General features: G+C 44.9%; 1 protein-coding gene across 1 annotated transcript; it reads left to right on the forward strand.

Moving 5' to 3' along the window:
• Window positions 1-3,357: 3,357 nt before the first annotated feature.
• On the forward strand, window positions 3,358-11,922 carry Cln5 (CLN5 intracellular trafficking protein). The gene is made up of 4 exons (XM_027393987.2): window positions 3,358-3,517; window positions 6,111-6,276; window positions 7,720-7,945; window positions 10,207-11,922. Exons 1-4 carry the CDS (start codon window positions 3,390-3,392, stop codon window positions 10,716-10,718), a joined length of 1,032 nt encoding a protein of 343 aa, XP_027249788.1. The 5' UTR covers window positions 3,358-3,389; the 3' UTR covers window positions 10,719-11,922.
• Window positions 11,923-12,261: the final 339 nt, after the last annotated feature.

Here is a 12,261-nt window from a genome sequence, read left to right on the forward strand (position 1 = left end):
GTTGCTAAAAATCCCCATTCAGGGGGTTTCCCTGTTTCTTTACAATTTCACTTTGTTTAGGTTGGAGGCACGGTTCAGGGGCTATGAGAGAGCAGAGCGAGCACTGGATGTTATTTCGGAGGATTTAGGTTCAATTTCCAATGCTCACCAGGTGGTTAAGAACTGTCTGTAACTGCAGTTCCAGGAGAGATCTGATGACCTCTTCTTGCTTCCAAGGGCACTACATGCAGGTGACGTACAGACATACACGAAGGTAAAAACACCCATATGTCACGGGCTGCATGGCAACCAGTGCTGTTTGATAAAGTTCCAGCAGTTTGACAATGTGGATCACACTTCTCCACTTATTTTTAGTGACTCTCACTATGTGTTATGGAGTTCCCTTTTACCTTTTCCTTTGCGAAATTTTGTGTGGGCTTTGAAGGATGAAAATGCATAAAATTGCAGGCTCTTAAAAAAATAATTCTTTGGAAAAAAAAAAAAACCCTGACACCTGGGGGTAACCACATAGCGTGATAACTCTGCCTACTCAAGTTAACCCCAAGCTGCTGGAAAATGTAGATATGTGACATATGCTTAATAAATAAGGTATATTTGAGAAACAAGATTTATAAATCCCTAAGGTCTATTCAAGTTCACAGTAATATTTGTCTAGCCTCATCTTTACTCATTTTAAGCTTTAGTTAGTTGGATAAACTAAGCTATACAAAAAAAAAAAAAACACTGCAATATTCCATAATGGCATGTCTGTTCCCAAGGTCAGGAATTTACACAAAAGTTTCCATTCCCTCCAGAGTTTGAAGAAAGTTCCTGTTTGCTAAAAAGGGAGTCAGTCATTCTTGTCTCTGGCAAGAGGAACTTGTGGCCCTTTTTTTAGCATGTGACTGGTGCCTAGTAACCTGTCAAGGGCAATGCCAGCTTCCTCAATCCCTGATCTCCAGCCACACCCAAGTTCACATGCCCCCTCCCTCCCACTTAATCCTAGGTGCAGCTGTAGAGTATAAAATGTGTAGCCTTTCTTTCAAAGAGTGGCAGCCAACCCAATTCACACTCAGATCTTGTCAGTCTCCTCCTTCACCTTTCGAAACCCACACCTGCTCTTTGGGACCTGAAGTCCACTGGAACTGGATTCCAGCACGCATACACATAAAAATTTTAATTCACTTTGTTTACACAACACATAGCACAAGCAATTCCATTTTGGTTTGGTCTGTTGAAACCTAGTGCAGAAGTTCAGTCCAGATTTTATTTGTTTGTTGTAGCCTTAAGTTTTGTTTGGAGACAGGTATTGCTCTATAGCCCAGGCTGTCTTCAAACTTTAGATCCTCCTGCCTCTGCCTCCTGAGTTCTGGGGTTTCAGATGCACCACCATGTCCAGACAACATGTTTTATCAAATCAAAGAGAGAAATGCTTGTTCTGAAGCTGGTTGTTAAGATTCAAGCATTATGCTAGCCTGCCCCCTGTCTCCTGGCAGAATTCACTCAGGCAGTACCCTGGCCAGTCCAGGGTCCTGTGGCTGCTACATCACTACACAGTCTGCACACAGGTGCAAAGGTCCCTTTAAGAGGCAAATTCCACCCACTTCTGCTCTCTTTCTCTCCCGTGTTGTTCCTCTGAGGGGCAAACAGGACTCTCCCTCCCTCCTTCCCTCCCTCCCTCCCTCTCTCTCTCTCTCTCTCTCTCTTTCACCCTCTCTGTTTCTTTTCCCCCCACCTTCCCTTTCTCCACTCTTTTTCTTTGCCCCAATAAAACTTCCCACTTAAGCTCTGTCTGCCTGGCATGTTTGTCCCTCATCCGCCATGGGATCCAACATGGTCCCACCCCGAGATTTATTATAACACTGGTTTCTGGAAAAATACTGATAAACTTTCCAAGATAAAAGTAAAGATCATATTCATTAAATTAGTACAAGCTTAAGGAATTGTCTAAAAGACTCGATGTAAGTAGTCAAAGATTGTAAATCCTAAATTTCTTGGTTTGGAATTAGGGTTTAAGTATCCATATTACACAGATTCGACCATCTATTCCCTTCTGTGTGGCACTGTAATTTCTAACTTTATTAAATTCGATCCTAAAATTGTACTTTTAAAAACATCTTTGATATAACATACAGTAAATTATGCTGTGATAGGTAAGTGAAACTGTCACTAAATATCTAAAAATAGAGGCTATGATACAGTTGATGTATTTGTTTAGGGTTGTTAAGCTCCTGTAAAACAAGTAAGCATTGAGGAACCTGCCTGACTCCATTTTGAAGGCAGGAGCCATTATGCTCTATTGTTAAAAATAAGTTCAATTTACTCTAAGAGCTGAGTTGCTCTCTGTTTACTGGAATGTGACCTTCCCTAACCTATAGCCTTGACTTTTGCGAAACCCTTATCCTCTCTGACCCCCGCCCCCAGAGGCTTCCCTAATTACAAGGTGACCACATGAAGTTCCCCCCCCACCCCCACCCCCGTATTTCCTATTGTCTGTCTTTCCTCTGTAAACCTGCTTTGCAACTACTTGTGATTTTACTCCTTAAAGGGGGGCCCAACAAATGGATTCAGGACTGCTCTCTTTAACCCACTGTCTTACTTAGGAGGCAGTTGCTGGTCAGCTCTAAAATACACCTCAGTAAAACTCAAGCTTGCTTCAAATTTGGCTCAAATTGTGGCCGTGGTCTTATCCTTGCCGTTGGGATTAATAATATACCCAAGCCCCACAAACCTCTGATGAGACCATTCATTTTTAGTTAACATCAAAATATCCTTGGCTCCTGCGTTAAAATGTGGTGGGAAAACAACGTCAAGGCTTCGTGTTCTGCAGAGCCCTTCAGCACCTGGAGACCCCTTTCAGAATGAAGACTCACTGTGCTCATGTAATTATAAATGAGGGGGCAAAGACTAGCTTTACAGATGCGCCTGGCTAGTCCCCATCCTGAAGTAAGAGTCGGATAAAATCAGCCTGAGAACTACTAGGAAATAGTATTTCTCTAAAGTGTCATGATGACAACCCTACTCTTTTAGTCACTTGGAAACTTTGTCTCCTAAAATTTACAGACCTGGACTTTTCTTTGGGAAAATGTATCAGCAGGGATGAAACATCTGGAACCTTTGACGGGAGACCCTCCGAGAATCAGCCTCACGCCGTGACCCGGGTTGGAGTGAGGTTTGCATCGCCAGCCCCAATCTCCTTCCGGGAGGCCAGCCAGTTTGTTTTTCTTCCGGCGCACGCGCGACGGAGCAGAGGCGCTGGGGCCAGGCCAGGGCTGCAGGGGCGTCACGCGCTTGGAGGTCACGCGCCCGCGGCGGCGCGCACGCCCGTCCGTCCCGTCCCGTCCCGTCGCGGCGGCGCGCACGCTAGGCCGACGCGGGCCGGGGGCCACCGGGAGCGCAGGGAGCCGTGCATGGCGCGCGCCGGGCGACGCGGAGCGGACTGGCGCTGGCCGCTGGCGCTGGCGCTGGCCGGGCTCGGGCTGACGGCGACGCTGGGCGCGGCCCCGACGTCGGGGCGCCGCTGGCCGGTGCCCTACAAGTGAGTGAGGCGGAGCGGGGAGCGGGGAGCGGGGATTGGAGGGCGCGGAGCCCGTGGCTCCGGGGAGCTTGGGGACGCGGGGCGCAGGGGGACGCGGGGCGCAGTGAGGGGTCCCCACCGACGCAGGGCAAGTCCCGAGTCCTGGGAGGGATGGACAGCGGCGTCACTGCACTGAGTGACTTTTAGGTACCACTAACCGACTCGGAGAGCAGGTTAAGAAAACACGAGTGAAATACTAAATGTATCTCTTGCTTTATCACTAGCTGTTTTGCATAACGTTTGCAGAATTTACTGGGAGGGGAGGTAGCCTGCCCCCGTGTGCCTCGGCTTTCCCAATCTTACCGCTCCAAATTCCAAACCTGGGAAGTGCCCTCCCTGGGACAATCAGGATCGCCTCGTTGGTCCACTTCTACCTGGAGGTGTTGGCTCTGGACCTGGAGTCTTTGACCTAGCAAAGTTTTGACAGCCAGTGCGAGGTTGCCAAACCCCAGGGGGCGGGGGCTTGGAGGTGGGTGGAGAGCGCCCCCCCCCCCGTGTGGAAGAAAGAACCACGGCTTTTGAAAGGTCGTGGCGTGATGAAGGATGGCATAGTTTTCCAGGGAGTTCTTGGTTCTGAAGTCTGAAGATCAAATTTGTTGGACCAGCTAGTTCATCCTCGGTGCGCTCTTAAGAAAATTACTCGGTATCGTCATGCTCCCTGACCAGAAAACAAGAAATAGTAGTAGCGCCGTCAATGGCAGCATCATCCCTAGATACAACCAGCTGTGGCCAAACTTAAATATTCGTGTGTTACGTTCATGAACTGGTTCTGCTTAATATATATGAAAAAAAGGTTTAGGGTCGAAGCTGGTTTTCATGAAAATATTCACAGGAAATAAAAACTAAATATACAATAAAACAAGGGAGAAATCGCAAATCTGGAAGTATTTAATTTAATGTCAGGACAAGGGGGCTGACTGATATTTGCTTCCAAAGAAGCCCCAGCTTGACACTCCCTCCTGACCAACTGGTATATTTACCTTTATGAAAATTTCAATTGAGTTCTACTTATAAACTCACCTTTGACCTAAAATAGATTTTTCTGTGGGTAATGAAGCTCACATGTAGCTAGATGTTTGTTAAGCCACTTAAAGAAGATTTTGTTTCTGTGTTAAGACTGTAATAACTTGCTCTGGCTGGAACCTTTGGGGTCTTAGTGTTCTTCCTCTTTCCTATGCACAAGTGCGCCCAGGCCTGGGAGGCGATCAGAAGACAAGTGTGCTGAGCCATGGTCCCAGTCTGTTCCAGTTGTGTGTCCTTCTGAGGGTTTAGCATCTTTGCAGCCTTCCTGACTGGTCTCAGCCTGATTTTTAAACCCTGTGATTCTTCTAATTCGTACAATAAGGATGACTTTCGGGTCTATTCGGCCTGATCAGATCTGCTTTTTAAAATCCCCTGGCTCATTCAGGGCTCAAGGTCCCCATGTCAGGGGCTGTAGGAAACCATGTCATAGTTCCTATGACAGACTTGTTAGCCCCTGTCTGCTCTTGAGGCCTGAACTCTTGTCTGCAGTTGCTGGAGCACTTTTGATATTTCGGTGGTTCTCAACCTCCGGGTTTTGACACCCTTAGTGGGTCAAATAATCCTTTACAGGGGCCTCATATTAGATATCCTGCATATCGGATATTTTTATATTACAATTCAAAAAAGTAGTGAAATCAATCATGAAGTAGCAATAAAATAATTTTATGGTAGGGGGTCCCCACAACAGGAAGAACTGTGTTAAAGGGCTGCAGCATTAGGAAGGTTGGGAAGCACTAAGATATTTCCTGTGTGTCTTATAACAATTCTCTTTCCCTTCCTGGTCTAGCTTTCTTTCCCAGTGCCTTCTAATAGTGCTACCCATCCTCAACAGTTGAAGCTGATTTCTTCCTCCCTTGTGTCTGAGGTCACTATTTCCTCAGTTTAGTTCTTACCACAGCTGCCGTTTGACTTAACATCTTCCAAGCCCCAACCCCCAAGCTCGGGGAGGAAGGGAAGAGGCTTATAATTTTTGTTCCCTTTCTTCTCAGTGTGGCCCTGTACATGGTAGATCCTTGGTAAAAATTAGGTGAATGTTTACATTCAGATACCAAGTCTACTTTATGACGATATTTGATGCATCATTGCAAGTATGCTTATGAAAACAAGTAAAATGTGCGTTTATGTTTAGTCACCATGATCTAAGCTTCAAATATTTTCCTTAATTATTGCTGAGGACCACGGAGAGCACAATCCCTATGATGTGTGTTTGGATTCTCTGAACTCAAGTAGAAACCAACATGGCAGTGCTCTGTAACCCTAACCTTCGGAGGGAGGAGCAGAGGAAGGCAGATTCGTGAAGCTCATTGGCTAGCCTGTTTAATGAGAGACTGTTTGGAAAAGTAAAGGTGTAAAGCCATCAAGGAAAGGCACCTGTACGTGTGCACACATCACATGTAACTCCCCACCACCACCCACCCAAACACAGATAAAGAGAGCGGAGAGCAGAGCCTGAAATGAAAATTGGGATTCTATAGTGTGTTAGAAGAGCAGTTTCTTTCATGATCTCATTTGATGGTTTCTTTCTTACTAGACGCTTCTCTTTCCGTCCGAAGCCAGATCCCTACTGTCAAGCTAAGTATACGTTCTGTCCTACTGGCTCACCCATCCCAGTGATGAAGGACAATGACATCATCGAAGTCTTAAGACTACAAACCCCTGTCTGGGAATTTAAATATGGAGACCTCCTGGGACACTTTGTAAGAATGCATCTTGATCTTGCAACTTTGCTTAAGTAATTTAGTTATTCCTTTGGCTTCAATTAGTAATCACATGGTTACTAGATCATATTTATTGATACACATTGTGCGCGTGTGCTTGTGCGTGTGTGCGTGTGTGCGTGTGTGCGTGTGTGTGTGTGTGTGTGTGTGTGTGTGTGTGTGTGTGTGTGTGTGTTGACAAGCATGAAGTAGCAGAAGGAGCACGTTGGATGTCATGCTCCATATTCCTGCCTTGGGACAGTCTCTCACTGGTCCCGAAGCTTACATTTTCATCTAAACTGCCTGGCCAGTGAGCTTGACCTCAAAACTGGGGTCATAGATACAAGTCCAATGCCTGGCTTTTAGATGGGTGCTAAGGATTTGAACTAGGATCTTCATTCTTGCATAGCAAGCATTCTTACCCATTTAGCAATCTCCCCAGTCCATGATAGACTTCTTAGTACCTGCTAAGTTGGTAGTCAGAAGGAGTTACCATCGAATCTGCATGGTACTGCACACTTTTAATCCCAGCACTTGGAAGGGCCAAGCAAGAGAATTAGTATTTCATCCATCTGGGCTATATGTCTCAAAAACAAAGCAAAAGCTACAGTGAGTAACAAGTATACTGGCCTTAACACTATGAAGGATCTTGTAATGGGCCCCCAGACCTTAGCACAATTGACACCATGTTAGAGGCACCAAGACACCATTCTGACCTAAGAGCCCAGCACGTAGACCCCAACACCTGCCAAAATGAGAACAAAGACCCACAATCTATTATAGGCCATAGTTCTGGGAAAGTCCCTAAATGTACAAACCTTGCTTTTTTGGCCTCTGTAGCTCCATTTATTGCTGTTCTTGCTAAATTAAAGTGCATTAACCAGGATGTGTTTTGTGCATAAAAAGCCAAGATGGGTAAGCCTTGTGACTGCCCTACTTGGGCAAGTTCCCTATGTAGCCTTCTGGCCTGTGAATGAAGACTGTGTTTCTATTGGCTTCAAGAGTCTATGTGTTCTCAGGAGGAGCTACATGGCAACAATGTAAATTCTACTGTATCCTGTACTGAGCTCCTGGGAATGAGAAGGGCAAAAGGCAGGCCGGCAGGAATCACATCTGGATCTCTAAGCTTTGCTGTAAGCCCTTTCCCAGCTCAGTGAATCTCCCTGGAACATCCATGATGGCTTTTCATGCTGTGAGCTGTGAGAAAATTTCCAAGTGCCTTCACATAGCTCACATCCCCACCAAAACGAGCCCTAGCTGCCAAAACCACAGCGATGGGTGCCTACAGTTTGAGGGGCCTCGGTGTCAACCATAGGGATAGGGACACAGAAGTGTAGCAGTTGTTATTCTTGATGTGTGTTCATGGTGTACAAAACGCTCCCGGTAGGTGGCCTGGTCCCATGGTTACTCACAGATGCTTTCACCCCTTTTGTCTCCACACAGAAAATTATGCATGATGCTATCGGATTCAGGAATACACTGACTGGCAAGAATTACACAATGGAATGGTATGAGCTTTTTCAGCTTGGCAACTGTACATTTCCTCACCTTCGACCTGAAATGGATGCTCCGTTCTGGTGTAACCAAGGAGCGGCCTGCTTTTTTGAAGGAATTGATGATAAACACTGGAGGGAAAACGGGACATTAGCTCCAGTTGCAACCATGTCAGGTAAGTTTCAGAAGTAAAGTAGTTGGATGATTGCATTAATACACAAGCACAAGATTTCATTCATTCACTGAGATTTCTGTCATAGTCTGCCTCATGGTGATCAATTGTAGTCTATGCTTCTGGTCCCCTTAACACCTAGAACCGAATGGATCCCGATGCAGAGCCTTGCCAGGGGATGCGTGGCTCATCTTCTGCTCTGCCCACGATAAACATGAATGAAACAAATGCTGTGTATAGCTAAAGGAAATCCAATAAACAACAGATAGGAGACCCTTTAGGAAGGCCACTTAAGTGTATCTGAACAAATAGTGGCTATAAACTATTTTTAGGTGGAGAAATATTAAGGGTTTGCTTCCTGTGGGTCTGGCCCTGTTCTGAATGCTGTTCTTACAGCATGTCACTTACCAGTATCCCAGACTCCTGAGAGACTCATCCTTTGTGCAGATGGGAAAACAGATAGAGATTAAAGCCATGGACTCCAGCCTTGATAGGAAGGCCCTACAAAGCCATTCTCGTAACAGTTTTGGTACACGGCCTCCCCAGATTTCTTCCAATACATTTCAAGTCCTCTCAAGCGATGCCTATCCATCTGGGAAGTTGATGACACAATTCTAATTTTGTATTTTGTTGATTCTCCTATCATGGGAACTTTGTGTCATTAACTAATAAAGTGAGCTTGGGTCACATTTACTTTACTGGTGCGATGCCTCTTGTGGAGAATTCAGGGCCTGCTCATAGTATGCGTGTCGTCGTCGTGTCGTGCCCCCTCCCCCACTTTATGCATGGTGTTTGTCTGCAGAAGCAGAGTGGTGAATAAAAGCACTGTTTGTAATGCTAACTATCCCACAAACCCCAGGACTTGAGGACAGTTTAAGGTGTGCTAACTCATAGTTCAGTGGGGGAGGGTAAGACCTCCCTTGGATTTTACAGGTAAGGAACTGTCACAGGTGAGCTCAGCAGTGACATGGCTGACACTTTCCGTCACAGAGCTGGATGGGACAGGCCATGTACATAGTCGAGGTCTTTTAAATGTAACCTGCAGTCTTTTAATGCAAACACTGCTTTTCTAATCTTTCCTTCTACTTTCTAATTCACATGACCCAAACATCCCAGCCAAGAAAGCCCGGCTCTCTCAGCAACACTGAGTGGCTTCTGTCTTACATTCCAAGCCAGTTCACCCCTTCCTCTCTCCTCACATAAGCTGATAATCACATAAAACAGCCACACTTCTGTAAAACGCTTCCATTTGCTCGAATTTTAAGCTTGTAAATTCATTCTTCATCTTGCCTGTGACTAATCCCGTCTCATGACCTTTTCTGGATATTACGACATAGTGTCTTTCAAGTGCAGCTTTTCCAAGTTACTTACTAAGAACTGTGCCTCCAGTTCTGAAGCAGACACTGCAGTTTTATTTCCCTAAAGTAGTAGATACCCAGTGGATTCCCTTGACAGACTTGCTGTTTATATCATGAACCTAGGCAGGAGTTACGCAAGAAGGCTTGCTGCTAGTGAGATTTGGCAGCCTACAACTGTTGTGTCTGCAGGTGCCCAGATGTGGGTTGTATCATGCAGAACAGCAGCATTCTAAGTATTCGGAGACAGTCTTCTGATCTGGTGCAAGATGGTGGTAGAAGACTTAGCCACCCAGGGGTCCATGTAGTCAGTGAATCTAGCACCAATAGTGTCCAGTTTGGTTGACTGGTTAGAGGGATTTGTGTGGCAGGTGGTCAGTATCCCAGCAACTGTACTACAGGGAGAAAAGGGAACAGCTGGTATTCACACAGATGAGAGGCTGTCTGTAGCTTATGCAGGAGCTGCTGCACCTGGGCAGCCAGGCCTACTAAGCATCCCACGCTTTTTGCCAGCTCATCAGTTCACCCTTCCTGCTTGTTCTTACACTGTATCTTTCACCCTTCTGTCTTCCAGCTCTTGCTTCGCTCTTCTCTTTTGCTTCTGAATCCAAGACTTGCTGAAAATTGAAAAATTAGGTATTGCATACGTACAGTCATATTCTTGACTGTCACTTTGACTGTAGCTTAAGTAACTGTAGAATTTTAAGAGTTCTCTTTATATCCCCATTATATCTTGTATTTGCAATTCAGAGGCCTCGAGGAATGGAAGAAAATGTAGCTATGCTTGCCTTCCTGCTGTGGGACACAGGTTTTTAAGTTTTAAAGTATTTCTTGGTCTTTCAACCTGGTCTTAATTGGATCTCAGAACATTTTATAAGCAGTTTGTTTTTGTTGCTTTTTCTAAACTAGGAAACACATTTAACAAAATGGCAGAGTGGGTGAAACAGGACAATGAAACAGGTATTTATTATGAGACATGGACGGTCCAGGCCAGCCCAGGAAAAGGGATGGAGACATGGTTTGAATCCTACGACTGTTCAAAATTTGTGTTAAGGACATATGAGAAACTGGCTGAATTTGGAGCAGAATTCAAGAAGATAGAAACAAACTATACAAGAATATTTCTTTACAGTGGAGAACCTACTTACTTGGGAAATGAAACATCTATTTTTGGGCCAAAAGGAAACAAGACTCTTGCTTCAGCCATAAAGGAATTTTATGCCCTCTTCAAACCACATCTGTCAACTAAAGAATTTCTGTTGAGTCTCTTGAAAATTTTTGATTCAGTGATTATGCACAGAGAGTTCTACCTGTTTTATAACTTTGAGTATTGGTTTCTACCTATGAAATTCCCCTTTGTCAAAATAACATATGAGGGACTCCCTTTACCTACCAGACGCACCGCACTTCCTGACCTGTGACACTTTGCTTCCCCTGCTCTCCCCACCTGCCTGCAGCCATTCTCTTCCAGGGCTGTTTTTACATCGTGCCTTTCTTCACTTTCCCTCCTCGGGGTAGCAAGGTGAAGTGCTCATTGTTGGAAGTGCAGTATACTGACATTCACAACTCTTGGAAAGAAGCAGAAACCAGAACTGTATTGGCCAAAGGGAATGCAGTGCCATCTTGATCTTACTGAGAATCAGTTGATCTCAGCCATGGAGTTCTGTGATCCCAGTGCTGACATTTTTCTAGGGCTACCTTTTCTGTTATGGTAGTGCTGTTTCTTAGTTTAAGGGCTTTTGGGTCATTTAAAGAATAGGTATTTTTTATAGCTGTTGTAACTTTGGGGTCTGACTGCTTTCTAGTTACATAACCTGAAGACTTGACAGGACTCCATTGCTGGAACAGTGCCTCTGGACATGGTAAATACAGTATTAAAGAGCAGAATGTCTCACCACTGTTTTAGAATTGGCTAGCTGTTGTGATATAAGCAACTTAACATCTCTAAATGATTCTTTGGCGGGGAATGTGAAGAAGGTTGAGGGCACCTATGTTGGCCTAGGAAGGGCACAATGAATGCATATATGGCCTCAGAGGACTATTGAGATTAAAGGAGCACAAGCTGGCGTGCTTGATTTTTTCCTAATAGATTACAGGCTATCTGTTCCTGTGTCCTAACAAGGCTATACAGAAGAAGAGGGTACTTTTTCCTGGAAAGGATGGGATTTTGTTAAGGACCTTCAATTCACTATGTTTTACTAGGAGCATTAGACAGGTTCTCAAGGTCATGTATTTATCAGTTAAACCATTTTTTTCTTTTGTTCTTTTCCCCTATCCATAAAAACACACTAGCACCACAATGGGGAAAAAGTCTGTTGAATATGCAAATGTGCCATTATTCAGTTTCACCTAGTATTTGATTGTTCTTGAGAGGTTAGTACACTACTGTTTAGCTGTCATAGAAAGCCTCATTATCTCTGCTGGCCCAGATGCATTAAGTCCGGGCTTAGCAAGGTTAAGTGACCTGGAATTGTGTTTTCACTCGGGTTATGCCGAATGCATGGGTACGATGGATGCTTTTCAGTAGTATTCAGACTGTGGCCTTTAGACCAGTATCTGTGCACCAAATGTTACCTATCTGTGTTGTTTCTGTTCAGTCTAATAAAAACAAAAGACGAAACCAGGGCTTCGACTTTGTATCTTTGATCTTCATTTGTTTAGTTTACTTATTGCTTAAAAGTAGAAGCCCTTACAAGGCCAGAGTGCCACCCCCCACCCATTGCACTGGTCTGCCTACCACAAAGAGGCAGTCCTCATACACATCGAGAACAGGGTTCCACTGCCACCAGTTTATCTGCTTACTGTTACATGCCAAAGCCAACCCCAAAATGTTACCTCTTTGACCTGATTGTCTTCAGAATGTGGTGTAAGACTCTCCACATTACCACTGTCTAGTAGCTAAACTCAGGCAACAGTAACTTACACCACTCTGGAAACGTTAGGATTTCCCAGCTGCCCTGAGGC

The sequence above is a fragment of the Cricetulus griseus genome (genome assembly GCF_003668045.3).
Source record: "Cricetulus griseus strain 17A/GY chromosome 1 unlocalized genomic scaffold, alternate assembly CriGri-PICRH-1.0 chr1_1, whole genome shotgun sequence".
Classification (NCBI taxonomy): domain Eukaryota; kingdom Metazoa; phylum Chordata; class Mammalia; order Rodentia; family Cricetidae; genus Cricetulus; species Cricetulus griseus.

Bases quoted from the DNA above. Each gene is read 5' to 3' on its own strand.
- Cln5 (XM_027393987.2), top strand. From the start codon at position 3,390: ATGGCGCGCGCCGGGCGACGCGGAGCGGACTGGCGCTGGCCGCTGGCG. The intron at 3,518-6,110 runs GTGAGTGAGGCG...CTTTCTTACTAG, and splicing joins CGCTGGCCGGTGCCCTACAA to ACGCTTCTCTTTCCGTCCGA. The intron at 6,277-7,719 runs GTAAGAATGCAT...GTCTCCACACAG, and splicing joins GAGACCTCCTGGGACACTTT to AAAATTATGCATGATGCTAT.